Source organism: Cnephaeus nilssonii (assembly GCF_951640355.1).
Source record: "Cnephaeus nilssonii genome assembly, chromosome: 12".
NCBI classification, from domain to species: Eukaryota; Metazoa; Chordata; class Mammalia; order Chiroptera; family Vespertilionidae; genus Cnephaeus; species Cnephaeus nilssonii.
Window position 1 is genome coordinate 34,876,722 of NC_137083.1, and position 20,240 is coordinate 34,896,961.

Below are 20,240 nucleotides of genomic sequence, written 5' to 3' on the forward strand. Positions count from 1 at the left end.
ACCTGCCAGAGGGACCCCGCTCACTCTGCAGACACCCTTCCAGCCCTGGTGCCACCCCAGGTGTGGCTGGCCAAGGAGGGATTACAGGAGGTTGGCTCCAGGGCGTGTCCGGCCCATCTCACCCCAGTTCTACCCCTCCAGCCACTTTCTAATTAATTTACTTTCAATATGCAAAAATCCATGCACCGGGCCTCTAGTATATACAGGCAGTCCTCAGGTTACGTCGAACTCAATGTACATCGTTTCGTGGTTATGTCGCCATCTCCAATTTATTTATTAAAAAAAAGTTCCGTCATTTCGATGTATGTACATATGTGCTTTATGTTTTTTATTACTATTTATTTACCACAAGTAAAGGTCAGGAATTGTTATCTTTCTTTTAAATTTTTTTTTACTGTTTCACTTCATTACTGCTGTGTATGTGCTCCATGTGAGTGATGTAGGTGCTTATGTAGGTGGGTTCCAACTTCTGGCGAAAATCACGTTAAGTTGCACCATAGGAACGGATCTCTGATGTAACCCGAGGACCTACTATGTGTGTGTGTGTGTGTGTGTGTGTGTGTGTGTGTGTGTGTGTATATATATATATATATATATATATATATATGTGTGTGTGTGTGTGTGTGTGTGTGTGTGTGTATGTGTGTGTGTGTGTGTAAATTTGAGCTATAGTGTGGCATACAACCAATGCCAAGCAAAGGGATGATAATATTGTGTAGAACTATGTAAAGTTTTGGTATAAAACCCACTACCTTTTTGCTGTCTTATAGAACCAGCTGATTCTTGGTGTGATGGGAGTTGATGTGTCTTTGGAAGATATTAAAAGACTAACACCACGCTTTACAGTAAGATGCAATTTACCATTTTGGTATCTTTTCTTTCTTAAAACTCTGTGTTAATTTAGCTTATCCATAAAGCATTAAATAACTTTCAAAAATTTTGTGCAGTTATATTAATGAAGGAACTAAATGTTAAAATAAAAAAATAAAGAGATCATGTTATCTTTCTTCATGCTTTAAAATCTGTATTTAAGATTTTTTTTTTAAAAGGAGAATGAGGATTTCTGTTTGTGGCTTAGAGATCTCTATTTAAATGTTTTTTTTAACTTTTATTGTTGTTTGTTTCCAGCTGTGCCCTAATGGCTATTATTTTGCAATTGATCCTAATGGTTATGTTTTATTACATCCAAATCTTCAGCCAAAGGTATGTATATAATTTGTTTACTATGATTAGTGTCCTGTAAAATTAATGATTAATGTTCTTAATAAGTATGTCATTTTAGAATTCATTGTATAGCACTAAATAGAAAGGAACATTATTATATTTGTAATGTTGATAGATGACAAGATCACAGTTTATAATATATCAAAATGTGAAAGCACTTTTCATTTTCTCTTACCAATTTAGCTTTCCAAAATTTAGCTAATCAAGATTCTTGTCTTAAAGACAGCCATTATCACCACCCATGCCTGAGTTCCACTTGGGACTTTGTTTAAGGCTGTAAGATAGTGAAGGAGATTGCGCCCCCCCCCCCCCCCCCACACACACACACACCCTTGAATCTGATAAATACAAGTAATGTTCCTCAATGCATAGGCCACATTTTCTATTGCCCTTTTCTTCTGGTAATTCTCTCTCCCCTTCATCTCCAAGAATGTGGTTTGTTTCTTTTCTACTTTCAAATAGACTTATAAAAATATGTATGCAATTCAATAAGTAAAACTCCATGGGATGGGCTTCAGAAATGAGAAGTGTTTATTAATCAGTGAGTTATTGGGAAGTGATAAAATTGCATAAACCATTTTATCCTAATCTTTATGCCTTTTTTTTCTATGGTATAAAGTATATTCCTTTTATAAATATATATATTTTTATTGATTTCAGAGAGGGGGAGAGAAAGAGAGACATCAATGATGAGAGAGAATCATTACTCGGCTGCCTCCTGCACGCCCTCTACTGGGGTTCAAGCCTGCAACCTGGTCATGTGCCCTGACCAGAAATTGAATGGCAAACTTTCCTCATGGGATGATGCCCACTGAACTACAGTGGCCAGGGCCAGCTTTTTGTATTTTTATATAGGAAATTATTAAAAGCACGTATGCAACAGAATCACATTTAGAAAAATATTATTTCAGAAACCATTAAAAATAAATATTGTTAAACAATATATTTTTTTCTTAAATTCATGGTTTTGAATTCTTATTAAAAGTTAAACATAATTTCTATTTTGTGGGTGATGTATGCTATACAGATTGATACAAGAAACTCATAAAATGATAATACAGTATATGACAAATGTTTCAGAAACTGACAAATACAAAGAACCAATATGGTAATTTTAGCAGATATGCTAACAAAATTAATCCTAATTTTTTCATTAGCAATTCACCAATAGAAAAAAAGGTAAATAATATTATGTCCCATAGCACCCAAAATTATTTAACAAGGTCAAAGTCTAATTTTATGTTTTCTGTTTTATTTCAAAATTCATTTTAATTGTTTTCCATTTTGTTTTATTGAAATCATCAGATTAGGTATACATATTAGATAATTCCTTTTTATCAGTCCTAAGAAGTATTTATTGTAAAGGAAATTGTATTTACTCTATGTCATAGAAGTCAATATTTAAAATAAATATATAGTGTTTTCATTGAATTATCCATTAGTGCCACAGCTATAACATTTGATATTACTTCAGAAAACAAAGGCACAAATTTCAAGGGTTAAAACTTTTTAATAGCCTATAGTATTTATATTTTAACACATTTGAATTATGTAAATTCTATAAATTCTTTTTTTTCTTAATCAGCATAAAAGTTGTCTGAGACAAATCATCTTTCTCACTTCCAACTTCCTCACTTTTTTTCCCAGGAAAAGAGAATGTTAACAGTCATTTCGCTTAAAATCAAGCAAACAAAAACACAGTTTTTTACTTATTAACCATATTTTTAAACTTTTATTTTGTTTATTGACTCTTCGTGAACTCTATAATACCTGTTTTTGATCAAGCAAATACCTGACCACAATTGATTATAGGATAAAACCCTTATCTATGTCGAGATGTAGCATGATGAATTACCATCTTTCTGTTGCTTTAGCCTATTGGTGTAGGTATACCAACAATTAATTTAAGAAAAAGGAGACCCAATGTTCAGGTAACTGAATGAAATTGGCAGTGCCTTCAAACTTGCTAAATCAAAGTTGAAATTAAGCTTCTCTTTCTAAAAGCATATGATTAATGCTGCCTTTCCTGACATCAAGCTTCCAGAGCATGAGATGGAGATGGGCATTGTTTCTCAATAAGCTGGAGCAAAATGTTATTAATTATGGCAGAGGGTATACGCATTGGCTAACTAAAAATTGCTAGCAAATTACGTAGTAATAATGTTAACAATCAGCGCAATCATAATCAGATAGCTTCTAAAGATAAATTTATTAAATATTGTGAAAGTGGTATCAAATCCATGTAGTCTTAACAATTTGTTTGTGAAATTAATTTCTAAGTGGAAATAAAAATAACAATTCTGATGTGATAGTTTCCATAAGCCATAGAATTTAAGTCAACATTTTTTTGACTTTCTAAAAGTATATGCTTAGGTTAAAAGTTAGAGAAAATTCCCTTCAACTAATTAAAGATGTCTAAAATTACAAATAAACATTGTGAATTGTTATTGCTTGGCAAACTCATTGCAAAATTTTTCTCTATTGTCAACAAAATTTAAACTTTATTATATGTATGCATATTTCTTTAAGCACCCTAAAAATAATTAATGTAAAAGAATACTTCCTGTAATTTAGTACAGTTTAGTAAAAGAATTTTAAAGAAATTTCAATATTATTTAAGGCTTTAAATGTAAGCTTACAATTTCTTAAAAAAGAAAGTTGGTGACATAATACAAATGGTCTCTACTTATAATGATTTGACAGGATTTTTTTGACTTCACAATGGTGTGAAAGCAATATTCATTCAGTAGAAATAGTATTTTGAATTTTGAATTTTGATTATTTCTGGGCTAGCAGGATATGGTAGGATCCTCTCTCATGATGCTGAACAATGTTAAGAGTTCTGAGCACTTTTAAAGTAGTCTAGTTGAAGGTATGATGCTCCATGATTAGGAGTGTTAAATGCATTTTCAACTTATAATCTTTTCAATTTATGATGTGTTTATCAGGACATAAGGAGCATCTATAATGGAGAGGTAATGTGATATCAAGAAATCTTTGAGCTATAAAAGTAGGACTTACAGCCAACACTGTAAAATTGAGTAATTCACTAAACCCCATAGTACTTAAGTTTTTTTCATCTGAAAAGCAGGAGGATTGAACTAATAATTATTTTCTACCCCACACAGTATATCTGCCTAGGAGATTAATATATATATATATATATATATATATATATATATATATATATATATATATATATATATATTTATAAATTTCAGGCTCCATTTTCTGAAAATTTAATTTGGCAAGGGATGAAATCCAGGCTTCTGATTAGTTTTTAAACTAACCCAGGTTGTTCTAAAGTGTAGAGCCTCTAGATTAATGGCTTCACTTCCCTTCTAGCTCTCGAATTCCATGACAATTTGAATTTCATGTTGTTGCATCAGTCTTTATATCTTTTATGATTCCTATGGAGATTAAAATTATACTTACGTCTTTTCTTGATAAATTATTTTATGTTCCTCTTCTTGCATGTTTCTGTGTATTATCTTAGCAGTCATGTACATCTTAGTGAATTATTATTTTTTGCAGTACTTTCAGATTGCATGTAATATTATGATATACTTTTTAAAACAACCTTAAAAGTGGTTTGTTTTATGTTTGTTTTCCTTTAAGGAAACCCCAAATGGCAAACTAGCAACCACACAAGACTTCTGAATTTTGGGAATATTTTTTGAAATGCGTATGTAGTATTTTTAATAATACTTAACTACTAATTACTTCAATTTAAAATTTGTTAACATTGCCTTTTATTTTAGTTCCACAAATTACGTGGTTATTCTGTCAGTTGATATTCACATTTTACAAATGAAAAATGTTAGATATTTAAAATTTAAAACAAAAGTATTGGGAGTAGAGGAACTCAATTCTAATTCTTAAGCCTCTCTTGTTATTTTCTTATTAGAAGATTCTGCTTTTGCATTTTTTATAACTGTGCCTATGATGACTCTTTCAAACAATGGTCAGCCAGATTGCCATTTAAAAAGTACAAGTTATTCATTGACATTTTTCTTTTATTATTTCATTTTCTTCTCTGTGTCTTTATATGTTGGATTGGGACATCATCTTCATATTGCCAATTCTTCCTGATAATGCCTCCTCCATGCATGCTGTTTGGGTCTGGTCATGCTATGCATTATCCATTGCATGTAAGATAATATTCTTATTTATGTTTTGATTATTTTGACTTTGTTTTGCAGTGAGTTTATTAAAATTTTAATGCTGGTATAATGGTGTTTGTGTGGAGATAATTTATTTCATGGGACTTTTAAATAAGCAATTCTTAATAATATTTTCTACTATAGAGTATCCTTTTGTTAGAGACTTTCTCAGTTTTTTTTCTTTAAAGAAAGGATTAGAATTATTTTCAACATTGATTTTTATTTTCTTATAAAATGTGTGACATTTCAAATCAATATTTGCTTCTGAGCGAATAAGTTGCTATCCAAACAATGGTCAGTATTGAACAATTTAATACTCATTTTCAGTAATCTAGAATCTCCTGATTCTACATATTGAGTTCATAAGCAGTGAATATTTTTTCAATAAAATTGACAGACACAGTTGAGATCATTTTTGTAAATTTGCTTTTAAAAAATCCTCATTCATCAAAACCCATGGGAATCATAAATTTTCATTGTTTAAATGGAGTTACTCTTCAAAAGAAGGCCTTTCGTTATAATTATAAATTAATACATGCCATGTGTACTTATTTGTCATAAATAAGATGGTTAATTTCAGTACATTTTAATAATTGACTGTCTTTGATATTCAGTCCTCCTAAAACATTCTTTAAAATAGTGATGATCTGAATATATTTTGGAAGAGCCTGTGAGGATAAAATTATTCAAATTCTATTTACCTTGCACTAATGCAACGTAGTTTGTATTTATTACTTATGTTTAATTATTATAATATAGCAGTATTTATTTTATGAAACATTAAGCACCTGGTTTCTAAAATTTTGCAGCTATAAAATTATAGATACCTATTACAATTTCATTGTTCTAGTGAACTTTGAAATTCTACTATGGCATGTTGTATTACTTGGCAAGTGTTATAAGATAATCAGTATATTTTTGTTAATCAAATAGTTCAGTAAGTTTTCATTTTGTAATTGACAACTTTTTTAAAAATGTCATATGAGGTGAATTAGCCAGGCTAACTTTTATTTTGATACATTCATATATATAAGTCAAAAATCTTCCTTTTTCCACAATGAATTTTATTGTTGGACACCAGCAAGAAGTAGTGGTAGGAGATGTTAAAACAGGGAACAGTTTTAATGAACCCAGGGGTTATTATTCTAGTTAGACTTCAATTACAATACCTAATCTTTATTAAAAATGTTTATACCTTAGCCACAAATTTTACCTTAAATAAACTTAACCTGACATTAAAATATATGTAAAGGTTCTGAGATTCAAATACATGAAAGAAATTTGCATCTTAATGCATTGTAAGAAGGAAGAATACATTTAGTAGAGTTTGTTTTGCTTAGCACATTCAAACATAGTTTTAAAAGTATTTTTCTTCATTTAATTTCTTATTACTTTACAGATACAAATAAGAAAGGATATTATTTATATATTCCCTTTGTTATATTGCTCAATATGTTATTAACTTGGCTATATTTTTCTCCTTTCCATCATAATTAAAGAGAAACTTCTGAGTAGATCTTCAAATCATTTCCCCCCAAGAACTTGTGGTTCTAAATGTAGTATCTAACTCAGTGCTCAGTGATTAATTAAAATTTGCTGCACTTAAAGCTTAAATTTCTGGTCCTATTTATTATTACTTTTAAAAATATATATATGAAAGAATATACCTTTTTTATTATATAATTTTTATTATACCTTAGGTAAGTAACCTTCACAGATTAATTTTATATTTAAATATTAATTGAATTATTCTATATATAGCATTATTTTATAATGTCACATATGCTTAATTAGTATTATTTTTTGTGTAGAACCCCAAATCTCAGGAGCCAGTAACTTTGGATTTCCTTGATGCAGAATTAGAGAATGATATTAAAGTGGAGGTGAGTGTATTCAGTAGGCCTGAACAATACCCTCAGATGAAATGCTGGAATCACACATTCCACAAGTATCTGTTGAGCAGCATCAGCGGGTTGGGTGCTCTCTTAGGTACTGTATGCACAAATTTGGATGCTTTTTCTCTTGAAAAAATTCTAGGTCCTGGGCTCACTTGTCCAAAAGGTCATATGAAAAGAAATAAATATTTTAAGTTGGGTGTGTTTGTTTCTTTCTCATTTCACAGGTAGAGATATTTAAGTATCTCAACACAAATGAAACATGTAAATTTCAATAAAAAAAACCATGTGGAGTATGTTGCTATAGATTTGAAAGAAATTTACAGGGGATCTAACCATTCAACAACCCAATGAGCAACATGTGTAGAGAAGCTGACATGTTTGTCTTAGTGCTCTTTCCTCAGAAAATGTCTATTTAATTTCAAAACCAGAATTGCATATCACTTTCTCTGAAAGGGTCTCCCATCAGGATAAGGATAATAATAATAATAATGATACTTATTGAGTACATGATATGTAAGTCACGGATTCTCAAGAGCCTTTGAAATAGGTATTATTATTGTTATTACTATTATTGTCATTATATCCGTTGTACTGATGATATGTGAGGTACAAAGAGGTTAAATTGCCTAGCTTATCTCCTGTTACTCAGCTGGTAAGTAGCAGAATCAGGTTTTGAACAAGGCTCTTGCTCTCCAAAGCAAAGATTTTTAAGATTCTTTCAGATGGATGAACTCTTATCATAATTTGTCAGATAGTGTTTTAATTTGTACTTGCTTTACACATTTTACAGCTTTATTCCTCATTGTACAATAGAATTTAATTATTCTATCTAATAAAGAGGAAATATGCTAATTGACCCTCACACTGTAGCAAAGATGGCAGCACCCACAGCCAATAAGGAGGGAATATGCTAATTGATTGCCCTGCCCTCAAAGATGGAGGCGCCCAGTCCCCTCAGCCCTGCTGGAGCGGTAGGAACACGGCAAGGCCGGGCCCTTCCCCAGGCGGGCCCAGCAGCTCCACGTGCCTGCCTCTGGAGTCCTCCAGTCCCCTCAGCCCCCCAGGGCTGGCCCGAGGTGCAGGCAAGCCTCAGATGGTGGCTGCCAGGCTACGCAGGGCCGTCCGAGGCTCAGATAAGCAGGGTAACCAGGGCTGGCCGAGACTTGCTCTGCCAGCAGTGGCAGCAGCAGAGGTGTGATGGGGTGTCGCCTTCCCTTGATCACCAGGTCGCCTCCCGCCCCTGAGGTCTCCTGGACTGTGAGAGGGGGCAGGCCGGGCTGAGGAACACCCCCCCTCCAGTGCATGAATTTTTATGCACCGGGCCTCTAGTTTATTATTATTATCCTGGGCCAAGGTCTGATGCTGGGATATTTTAAGTGGTTAAAGAATATTTGTTGTAAAGTGTTTTGACAAATAGAGTACGATTATGTAATAGTAAGGAGCTTGGTCTTTGGACTCTCATGCCACTGAGTAACTATAATTATTATTTCACCTCTCTTAAATATCAGTTTCCCCTTGATCCCATAAAGTAATGCCCCATTGAAAATATTTCATTAATTTTGTTCTTACTTTTAAAAAATAATGTAAACTTACTATAATGTGATAGCTTTTAAAAAAGTATTCCCAGAGAATAGCAGCAACCTACTATTTTTATTCAGTTGGTTCTGAAATAAGGTATAATATGTTAATAAACATACTTTGATAGATCAATTAGTATCTGCAATAAAATAATTTTTCATTTTTCCTTAGATTCGCAATAAAATGATAGATGGAGAAAATGGAGAAAAATCCTTCAGAACTCTGGTTAAATCTCAAGATGAGGTAAGAATTAAGTCAGGCTTATTCTCATACATGTCAATAATAATTTATATTGGTAGTTAGTCTTTCTTTTCTATTAAAGCAATATTTATTTATAAAACAGGGGTGTCTCCAATAAACAAATTTTTAAGGTACTCTTCTTTTCTGGAGAGAGATATATTTTTTAATCTTTAATGTTGAAAGTATTGCATAAGTCCCCTTTTCCCCCACTGACCTCTTCCAGCCCACCCCCACCCCTTTCAATAAGATTTTTAACTCTTGGATTTTTATAATTTAATGTTGTTTTGGGTTTATCTATTGTTATTTTTAAAACTTAATTTAATTTTTATGTATTCTTATATTAACAGTATGTTCTTGAAATATTTTTATTTTATCATTGTAAGAAATAAAGCACAATTTAATGCAGATGTTTTAATTATTGTATTCCATATATTAATTATTTAAGCTTTAAAACATCTTTTGGTTGTTTACTTGTTTCTGGCTTGATTCATCTTAGTGCACTATTTATGTACTTTATATAGTAATTTCCCTGCATATAAATCTGAAATTAGGAGACAACACAACTACCCCCATACATCACTGGTACAAATATTTAATACAATTTATTGTTTATTATTATTCCATTGTCATTGAAGAATTCTTTACATGAGGAGTGTGCCTACCTGTTATTAGTCACATGTAGAGTAAATGCATATTCATATATTTGAGTATTTGAAAAAAATATAGAACTCAGAAGCTTTTGAGCCTAGAAATTTAATTTAATCTTTATAGCATACTTTTACAATGTAAACATTTCTCCTGAATTCTTCAGTAGATCTTTTCCTAAATTGTAGCTAGGATATAAATAGGATCCTTCATTGGCATGTGGCTTTCCTTATTTTAATATTATTCGGAGTCCCCATTATGAGAACATAAGGGAGGTAAATATCAATTTCAGTCTTTGTTAAAACTTCAATTCTCTTTACTCAGACTTTAGCTGTACTGTTTACCCCTTCACTCCTTACAGGAAAGATGTGTACCATTTACCAGTTTCACCAACTTTTCCATGTTGTTCCATCAACCAGATCTTTGAGTTGAACATTCTTTCCTCAACTTTTGTTTCTATTAAATCACTTTGATATTTTCCTACTTCAGTTTACTATAAATTATTTTTATGACCAATATTCATTTATAGAGTTTTCCTATTATTAATAGTGAAGAAAATGTCATCTTGTATGTTTCCTAATCTGATATAATTTTTGATACTATTTTTACCACTTGCAGAACAACACTAGTTTGCCATGTTTGTTGAGCAGTATCTAATTGGTAAACATTATTTTTAAAAATTATTTTAAGAATTTTACTAGTCCTTGCCCTAACCAGTGTGGCTCTGTGGATAGAGCGTCGGCCTGCGGACTCAAAGGTCCCAGGTTCGATTCCGGTCAAGGGCATGTACCTTGGTTGCGGGCACATCCCCAGTAGGGGGTGTGCAGGAGGCAGCTGATCGATGTTTCTCTCTCATCGATGTTTCTAACTCTCTATCCCTCTCCCTTCCTCTCTGTAAAAACTCAATAAAATGTATTAAAAAAAAAAAAGAATTTTACTAGTCCAAAAACCTATCCATTCCTCCCTTCTCCACTCACATAAATAAAACCAAGGGATGTTGGATGTATAGCGGCAGCATTGTGTAGTTGCTATACAATGATTTTGGCATCATGCATTTTCCTTCATCCTTTCAATTCAAGTCCCCTTTATTTATTTCTTCATCATTAATTTGTGGAAAATAATAGTATCTTCACCAGAAGGTTGATTAAATGAGACAGTGACTGCAAAGTGCTTGGTATGTTGCCTAACTCCAAGTAATACTTCAGTGACTGTTACTGTTCTGATGAGGATGACTAAACTGGAAATAACTAAAAGAATTATAAGATCTGAATGTGTTATCGCTTTATCTAAGGGAAGAAAGAATAATAATTTCTTTAGTATTGTTCATCAGCTGCATATGAAAGTGTCTATATCCATGCAGTTATTTAGCTCTTTACTTCCTTTCCCTGGTAGATTTAGTTGTTTTTTCAACCTTCATGATACTGAGTTGTTAGTCTCTTATGATAGATAAAACTACAGTAATTGCTTAATAAGAATAGTAATATGCTAATCTTACATTTGGATCTAGACACACTGACTGCATTAATTTCCTGATATTATAACCATTTTTTTAAACATACTCTAGGATGGATTATCTGAGCCTTACCTAACATTTCATAGTCCTATTTCATTATTAAAGCTTATTTTTCAGGAAATGTTTTTAAAGTATTTGGGTTAATAATTTGGCATAAATTGCCAAGATTTTCACTTGTAAGTTTTTAAAATGTATCATGTGGGTGTTTATTTTGTCCTAACATTTTGCTTTATTCATACCTATATCCATAACAGAATAAACATTATAATAGAATAGATCAGAAATTTGTGAGGAGGGATGTTGAATGACCACTGGATTTATAAATAGATGCTAATGTTTTGCTCATCATGTAAATTTACATAGAATAAAAGGTGAGAATAACCATGTGGAACTTTTTTTCTAGAGATATATTGACAAAGGAAACAGGACATATACATGGACACCTGTCAATGGAACAGATTACAGGTAATTAACTATATTTATATGTATATTGAATTAAAGTATTCAATTCAGTGTCTTTCACCTATTTTAGTAGTCATTTTTCCAGGTGATAAATATTTTCTTAGCATTTTCATTAGCCATTTTCAATGTAATTAAAATAGAAATGTTACCTTTTCCAACACTACAATGTTTAAAGTTATAGCTGTGTGTGTGTGTGTGTGTTTTTTTTCCAAAGTGGAAAATATAGGGGAAAGCTAGGATATAAAATTTAGAAATGAAGGAATATAAATATATTTGATATTTTGTATATTTATGCTAGTAAAAATGTTGACAATATGCCCTTAATTTGTAGTTGTCGCCTCCACTAACCTCCTCATAAAAATTAGTTTACATTCCCATTTTAGGTTGTAAATTAACTTAAAAATAATATTTATTACATCATAGTGTGATATGATATAAAATACTCATTTGATATAATTTACCCCCAAGAGTAGCAATTTTGCAATATACTAATTTCTCCAATTGTAAAACAACACAGTAACACTCTATAAGAGTGTTAGATTCTAAGATTGTTGCCTTCTTCATTTAAATCCCCAGCTCATGAGACAGTGGCACATGGTAGACATTCTGTAAATATTTACAGGATTCGAAATTAAGATTTTCAATTTGCCTCATCCTGTCAAATTCAAAGAATGGTGTCCAAATGTCCATTGAAACATTCAAGTCTGAAGGACTCTTTGGCTACATCCTATCTAATAAAGAGGGAATAGGCTAATTGACCATCACTCTGTCACAAAGATGGCTGCACCCACAGCTGAGTTCCCATAAGGAGCCTTAATGAGCAATCAGCAGGGACCTGAGGCTATGCCCTCCCCCACCCCCATGCAGTTTGACAGGGGACCTCAGGCTGCATCCCCCACCTGGCAGGGCTTGACGGGGGACCTCAGGCTGTGCCCCCCACCCAGCAGGGCTTGACAGGGAATCTCAGGCCGTGTCTCCCACATGGAAGGGCTTGACAGAGAACCTCAAGGCATGCCCTCCACCCCGGTCTGGGCTGGGGGACCTCAGGCCACCCCCCTCCTGTCCTAGCGCCGGGCCAGGGGACCTGAGGCTATGTCCCCTGCCTGGCATGGCTTGACAAGGGTGGGACTGGCTGGGTCTGGATTTAGCCCAATGGGGGGGTGGGCAGCCGAGTCTGGGTCTCACGCAATTTTCAGGTGCATGTGGGTGGGAAGGGACTTGACTCTGGGTCCCATGGTGAGCCCCAGACTCTGACAGGAGGAAGGTTTTCATATATATTTTACTAATTTTCTTTCATCTCTGACACTTCTATTATAGAGAAAGGACAAATAGCAATATTAAATTATTTCCTCTAATTAATCCCCTTTTAATGTGCATGAATTTTGTGCACCGGGTCACTAGTTTTTATATAAAACTAGCAGCCCGTTTGCACGAAGATTCGTGCAATAGACCTTCATTCACCTGGCTGCCTGCACCAGTTTTCTGCCGGCACCGGGGACCCAGGCCTTGGCTGTGGCCACAGCCTTCTGCCTTCTTTCAGGGTCGGGGCTTGGCCCCGGGTGGTGGCCTTGGGCTCGGCTGCACCCAGCATCCCTGCTAAGGATCATAGGAGCCGACCCCCAGTGGTTGCCTGCGATCCGTGCAGGCTCCCCGCTGGTGCCCAAGGCCAGGAAAGTCTTGGGCGGAGGCTTTCCCGGCCTTAGGCTCAGCCGCACCCCAGCAGTCCCTGTGACGATTTCCTGATGGGCGTGGCTGGTGGGTGTAGTGAAGGTACGGTCAATTTGCATATTACTCTATTATTAGGTAGGATAGGTGTGGTGGGCTCAACTATTCCTTAACAACAGCTCCCCCACCCCCACCCCTTTAAAAAATACACACACACACACACACACACACACACACACACACACACCCCTAACCTTTCAGGGGAGCCTAGGTGCTGCAGATTTCCCTAGAGCTGCAGTGTTGTTATAATAGGGAACTGTTGCCTTTTGTGTTCCTAGGAGGGCATACAGAATAGATGTAGAAGAAAACATAGGTATTACTGTCATGAAACAGTACCTGCCAATCTTTCTCCACTTTTGCTTTTTTTTTTTTTTTTCATTCTTTTGAACCTATTGAGAAACACCAGGATGACTGGTTTAATTATTTTACTTATGTCTGTCTACTGATTTTTCTCCCTATCATTTCTATTAGGCATTTCTTTACACCTTTATTTACATACAAAAGTCATTATTTTCTCTTTTTCTTTTATGACTATGTCCAGCTTTCCTTTTTTTTTTTTTTTTTTTTTTTTTGATGAATTTGTCAGAAAGTGTTAACAGCACAGAAGAAATCTAGAATCTAGGAGCACGGTCTCTTTATTATTATTATTACTAGAGGCCCAGTGCATGATTGAATCATGCACGTGTAGGGTCCCCTACACGCTTTCGCTTTCGATCGCAGGGGAGCTGGGTGCCTGTCCGCTGGTGCACCAGGCCTTTCAGAAGCCTCCGGCTCGGCGGAGGCTTCCGAAAGGCCTGGTGCTGGAGCAGACAGGCACCCAGCTCCCCCGCTTTTGATGGTCCACGGCGGGATGTGAGCTTGCTGCCCCAGAGGCCCCTTCTGTTCTGCAGCACAGCCATGGCGCAGACGCTGAGCTCAGCGTCCCGCTGGCCCAATCGGCTACCCCAGCCACCCCGAGTCCCGCCACCTGCGCCTCCTGCTGGCCCAATCGTGGGCGTAGCGGAGTGATGGTAATTTACATATTACCATTTTATTAGGTAGATTATTATTATTATTATTATTTTAACCCTCACCTGAGGATATATTTTTATTGATTTTAGAGAGAGAGGAAGGGAGAGGGAGAGTGAAACATTGATGTGAGAAAGAAACATGGATCAGTTGCCGGAACCAGGGATTGAACCCACAACTTGGGTATGAGCCCAGACCAGGAATCCAACCCAAGACCTTTCAGTGTATCCAAGACCTTTCAATATATGGGATGATGCTCCAACCAATTGAGCCACACCACCCAGGGCAAGGAGGCTTATCTTCTTAGAGATGATTTCATGATAAAACACAGGATTGGGTGTACTGTTGGGAATGCCTTTGTTCCTTAGATGGAGAAATACTAAGTTAGAAAAACTGTTTCCTTTTGATCCTGACAATGAGTTGTCAATGAGACTTGTTCCTACTGCCGTCAGATTATACTTTGGGGGTATTTTTACTTCGCATTCTATCTTACCTAAATGCGTCTGTAACAGTCTCTCAAATGTCCATTACCTTCAGCCCCTTTTCCTCGCACATCCAGACATAACACACGGTGTGGACAGGTGAATGTTTATTTCTCCAGGGTTGAACATATTACTTGTTTATAGAACTTTAGTCTCTTCCCATTTTCATGCAAGTTAAAATTCAACTTCCAATTCTGATAATTCACGTCGCATATTTCTACCCTGTCTTTTCTCCCACTGCTCTCCCTATACAAATTACTGTTCTCTGAATAGCCCATCTTCCCTTCTTCTGCATGTCTGCATCATTCATTCCCTTCCCCAACCTACAACTTGGAGCCAGATTCCATCTCTTTCCATTATAAGTACTTCCCTGAATCTCTATACAAATAAATTCACAAATGCCAATTTAGAACAAAATGTTACATCTAAATTAAAGAAACATGGCATGTGTTGTTTTAATGAATGAGGTACCAAATTTCACTTAGTGATTTTTGTCTCCTTAAGCCTTGATATAATTTAGATACATTTTTGAAATATAGTAATTAATTATATTAATAGAATTCTCTCAGCATTAATGAAGAGTTTGGTTTATAGTGAAACATTTTTGAGTTGAAAAGTGTTATATTCTACTTCACTAGTTAATCATATTTATGTGAGTCACATAAATATTACATGGGATCTAACATCCATCTTGTGACCACTGGATTTATTGGACTTTAATCCCTAGGAGAAAATAAAGCTGCCTTGGTCTATTGGTTTTATATGGAGGGAAACAGCAAACACTGTATATGAAAGCATCATTGAGTGGGAATGCTGGTAAAGATCTTATCTGCTGCAGGTTGAAGAAATAACTGTTGCTTTAAGATGGAAATAATTACATGTAACTATATTTTTCTACAGAATAGTGTGTATCCACTAATAACAACCTGAGTTCCAGGCCAGATATATATTTATATGTCAATTTTAAAACTATTGTGTCTCTCGAGGCTTGCCACACTATTTTTTATGGTACATGAGATGTAACACAAGCTTACAGAATGACACTGTGGCAACCACATGATATAATGTTATCGGTTTTAATTAGAAGTTTCTCTTAGCAATAAATGCTGATGGGGTAGTAAAAATGTCCTAATTTCCCTGGAGAGGAATTTTTAGGAGACGATCGTCAAATGCTCAGTAATTCTGCTCCACATTTTATACATGGCAAGTGAATCATGAAAGGTCATCTTGCTTTCAGGCTAATTGCACTGCTTATTTTAATTTTAATCTCTGCCTCCATTTAAAGGAAGTTACCTATAAAATGAATGTAGAGATTTGCATTAAATGTACATAACATTTTATTTCTCTGACCTTTATCCATAAGGAAAGTCTATGAATTACTTAGTGATGGGAAAAGGTTTGAGAACTGGAGGTAGCAAGCATTCACCCATTTTGCTACCTTGACTGAACAGTTAAATTGTAGCAAATAAACCATTGCTTTTTTATTCTTCGTAGAAGGAATTTTTTGCATGTATATTTATAAGAAGAAAAACCTGGAATTTGGTATTTTTTTCCTGTTCTATATTGTCCATAGGAGAAAAGTAATGAGATGACAATCTGGACATTCATCCCAAAAGCCATGGTATGAGGCTTGAGTTATTTGAAAGAAGATCTGAAAATGTCTAGAAATATTTAGAAGCCTGAATAGGCACACCTTTTCCTGTGCACTGCTAAATTTCAGATTACATATTAAAGGCGAATCCTGAATGACTCAATTGATCAACTTAACCTAGCCTCACTTTTTGAAAATAGTTGCATCGGAAATCTTTGAGAGTGCCTCATTATCTGCACCCATTAGCTCCTAAGTTTCCTTCTATATTCAAAGAATTGCAAAAGTCATTTGCAACAGCAAATGTAGACATGAAATAATTAGTAATGTCCTATGCATGTATATTAGCCCTTGTAAGAATAAAAGAATTTCATAGATGCAGTTGTATTTTTGGAAATTGCATAATATTCAAAAGTTCTGATATCTTAACTTTTAATGCATTATGTGTTTTATTAATTGGCAACTTCAAAACAGCAAGGTTACCTGCCTGTCAGCTTTTTATTTTGTTCAGTTATTAAGACCAGGTTTGAAATAGGCTTTTCTGACCGTCCTGTGTCTAAATCGTTGTGAACTTGGTTTAAGATTTGCACAGGACCTGTCCTCTAGTTTGTACATCTATCTATACGTTTAGAGTATCCCATGACTCCTGTAAAGTACTGAGCTCAAGATGTATGTCCTGTTGTACCTGACAGCAATTTACCAAGGGCTATGGAATATCCACAATAAATGATTCTGAAGTATTGGGTAAGAACCAATGGCATGAGCAGGGAATCTGTTTTAGTGCTCTAAAGGAATCTGAATTTTCCCATTAACAGACTCTGTGGACTTGTCTAAACATTAGAGTATTGAAATCGTAGTTATTTCGATGAATAACCCATGGATACAGACAATAGTGTGGTGAAGGCCTGGGGTGGGTGCGGAGAGAAGGGGTGTGCTAAAAGGGGTCAATGGGGAGAAAAAGGGTACATCTGCATAACTCTAAAGATATAATAAAATTTATAAAGATAAATTTTAAAAAAAGAAAAATTATTTTTAAAACAGTATATTTCAGATGATTATATAAATTGTGTAATAGAAATGATAATACATTTGTAATTTTTAATAGCATACACTTGCTATAAAGCACTTTAACATTATAGTTAATTCATCAATTTTATTTACTTTGTTTAAACATACTCCAGTATTATTCTATATTTTTCAACACTCAAAAGTGTTTTCTGGAAATATAGTACCCATGACATTTCTTTCTCAGCTAATTTATGGGCATATTTAGAAGCTTATTTTCCATGTGTCTTCTGATCCCCTATAATGGAGAGAACTGGGTGACTCAGGATGGCAGGATCAGATTAAATACTCTATTAGCTGAATGCATTTTACTGTCAAAGTAACATGTCTTTTCCTTCCCATGAAAAAGATTTTTGGATTTTTTCCATGAACTTGACGTGTGGTGTTTATTTTTATTTTTTTATGTTTCATTTTTGTTTGTTTGTGTTTATGCTTCTCTTGTTTCTATTGCAGTTTGGCCTTGGTATTACCAACCTACAGTTTTTACTATATAAAAGCCAAAATAGAAGAGACAATAACTCAGGCCAGATGTAAGTACTGTGAAAGCAACTTCAGGGTCTATTTACTATCTTCTAGCATCCAATGTTTAAAGACGTCTAGATTTTGGAATACCCAAGGCTTATCCATTCTAGTAGCTGTTAGTACCAAATCTACAGCAATGATTCTAACCCATTCCAAACATGCAAGGAACAAGAAATATTCTACCTGGATAGAATATGAGCAGGTACTCCCGTCTCCCTGGCAGTCCCCACCCCCCTGCCCTGCCGCGCTTTGTGCTCATAGAATCATTGCAGTGCTGTGTCCTCCGTTGCTGTTGCTTTAAGGGTCTGCTAGCTGATGCAGAATGTTTCACATGGTCTCTGCTCATGGCACTGTGCGAGTAACGCTTTACCTTTTCTTTTTTTCTTCTTTTTCTTTTTTTGTTGTTGTTGCTTTTGGCAAGAATAATATTGTGCTCCACATGTTCTACTTCGTTGAAAAATATTAGGTTGCACTGGTCTTTGGTTTTGATTTGGTGATGGACCTTTTCTCATAATCCAAATTAATGTCTTCAGTAACTCAAATGAATTAGTTCTTTTAAGTATCATTTGGAATGTGGAGTAATTGTTTAACACCAGTGAATATTTCAAATCATTATTAATCTTTATTTTGTTTTGGGTTGACTAGATTTAGGAATGTAAAACGACCATCATATCCTTTGCACATTGCTCAGTTCTTACTAGCAACCTAAATTTTTCCTAATACAATAAAGTAAAAAAAAAAAAATGTATACATATTTACATATATCTTTTATATCACAAATCTAAAGAATAAGTAAACTAGATTCTTTCATTTCCGTGTCAGTTCTTTGCTCTCTGCAGCCCTGGTTCTCATAGTACATTGTGGTATTTTATACATTTTTATCACTTTCACTTGATAGATATGATGGTCTTTTCACAACCAGTAACTTTGCATGAGCTAGTTCTTCACTGGATAAATGAGGGGATGGCTAGCGGGTCTTTGATGACTGGTAAATGGTTTTGTTTATAGGCTAACATCGGTACTGCACCTGCATTAACCACTTGGCAGAATAGACCCTTGAAATAACCACAGCACAGATAGGGTGCTCTAGTAGTAATTGACGGGGCATACTTTCCAGTCTCCAAAAATATGTGTCTTCTTTTCCAGACGACAGCTGTACATAATGAACCTTTGATCTATGCACAATATTTTTATTCAAGGAAGTCATTGAATAAAATATTGTTTGTGACCCCCTTTGCTTTACCCTCTTTTTTTTGTTTCCCTGCTTTCTCTTTCTGATGGATTTTCACAGCAAAAAAGGGCAAAATGAAGGGCAAGTATTTTCTTGTTGCTCAATTTTTTTTTTCTGTTTAGTACACTTGACATTTCCACCGATCTTTCCATTCCTAATGGATATTATCCTCTGTGCTTCTCATTTGCTAGATTTTCCTCCATGATCACTCAAACCTTAGCGGCCAAAAACGGGGAAAGAATATGCTTGTGTTTTCAAATGGAGCCTGTTTCACATTCAAGTTTTGTCTGAGACTTAAATATTTGTGTGTTTTTATCCTTCCACTTACTAATTCATACTAATGTGAAAAATGTTACTAATTTACTAAGGCATTAATTGGTTTATTGAAATCATTTTCTTTACCATAATATCATAAAATTTTTATGTTGACATTTTAAATACCTGTGATGTATTATTGATAAAAAATTTTTAAAGAATATCTTGGTTAGGATATGGTTAGTAAATGGGAAAGTTATAAACTTAGTATTTTCTCTGATAAAACTTTTAATCCATGTTACAAAATTAAAGTTTATTTTTTTAAGTATGGAGGACATTTATATTAACTGATGTATTTCAGTTTAGGATATACATAATATATTTTAATTTTCTCATTAGATTATATTTCTAATGCCTTCTTATTGCCATAGAATCTCAGGATATATATTCTTGATTGCTTATCTAACCCTGTAACATTATCTTTGCAGATTCAGAGACACTGAAGCCGGATAATTTTGAAGAATCTGGCTATACATTCTTAGCACCAAGGTTGGTTTGGTTTTATTTTATTTTTATAGCTTGTATGAATGATAACAGTTCTAAATTTGGGTCAAGATTGCTGCTCTGGGTTAATTGCATGC

The 20,240-nt window shown here is 34.5% G+C and overlaps 1 protein-coding gene across 4 annotated transcripts in view; it reads left to right on the forward strand.

Moving 5' to 3' along the window:
• CACNA2D1 (calcium voltage-gated channel auxiliary subunit alpha2delta 1) overlaps positions 1–20,240 on the forward strand; it is a 379,039-nt gene that overhangs the window by 321,327 nt on the left and 37,472 nt on the right. The window contains exons 17-24 of one of the 4 annotated variants that reach the window (XM_079785391.1): positions 771–845; positions 1,129–1,203; positions 3,099–3,155; positions 7,199–7,270; positions 9,035–9,106; positions 11,665–11,726; positions 18,045–18,121; positions 20,088–20,148. In XM_079785391.1, coding sequence (XP_079641517.1) covers positions 771–845; positions 1,129–1,203; positions 3,099–3,155; positions 7,199–7,270; positions 9,035–9,106; positions 11,665–11,726; positions 18,045–18,121; positions 20,088–20,148 — 551 coding nt within the window. Of the gene's footprint in view, positions 1–770; positions 846–1,128; positions 1,204–3,098; positions 3,156–4,842; positions 4,900–7,198; positions 7,271–9,034; positions 9,107–11,664; positions 11,727–18,044; positions 18,122–20,087; positions 20,149–20,240 lie in introns of those variants that run through there. The other 3 variants (XM_079785388.1, XM_079785389.1, XM_079785390.1) reach the window with 3 other exon arrangements.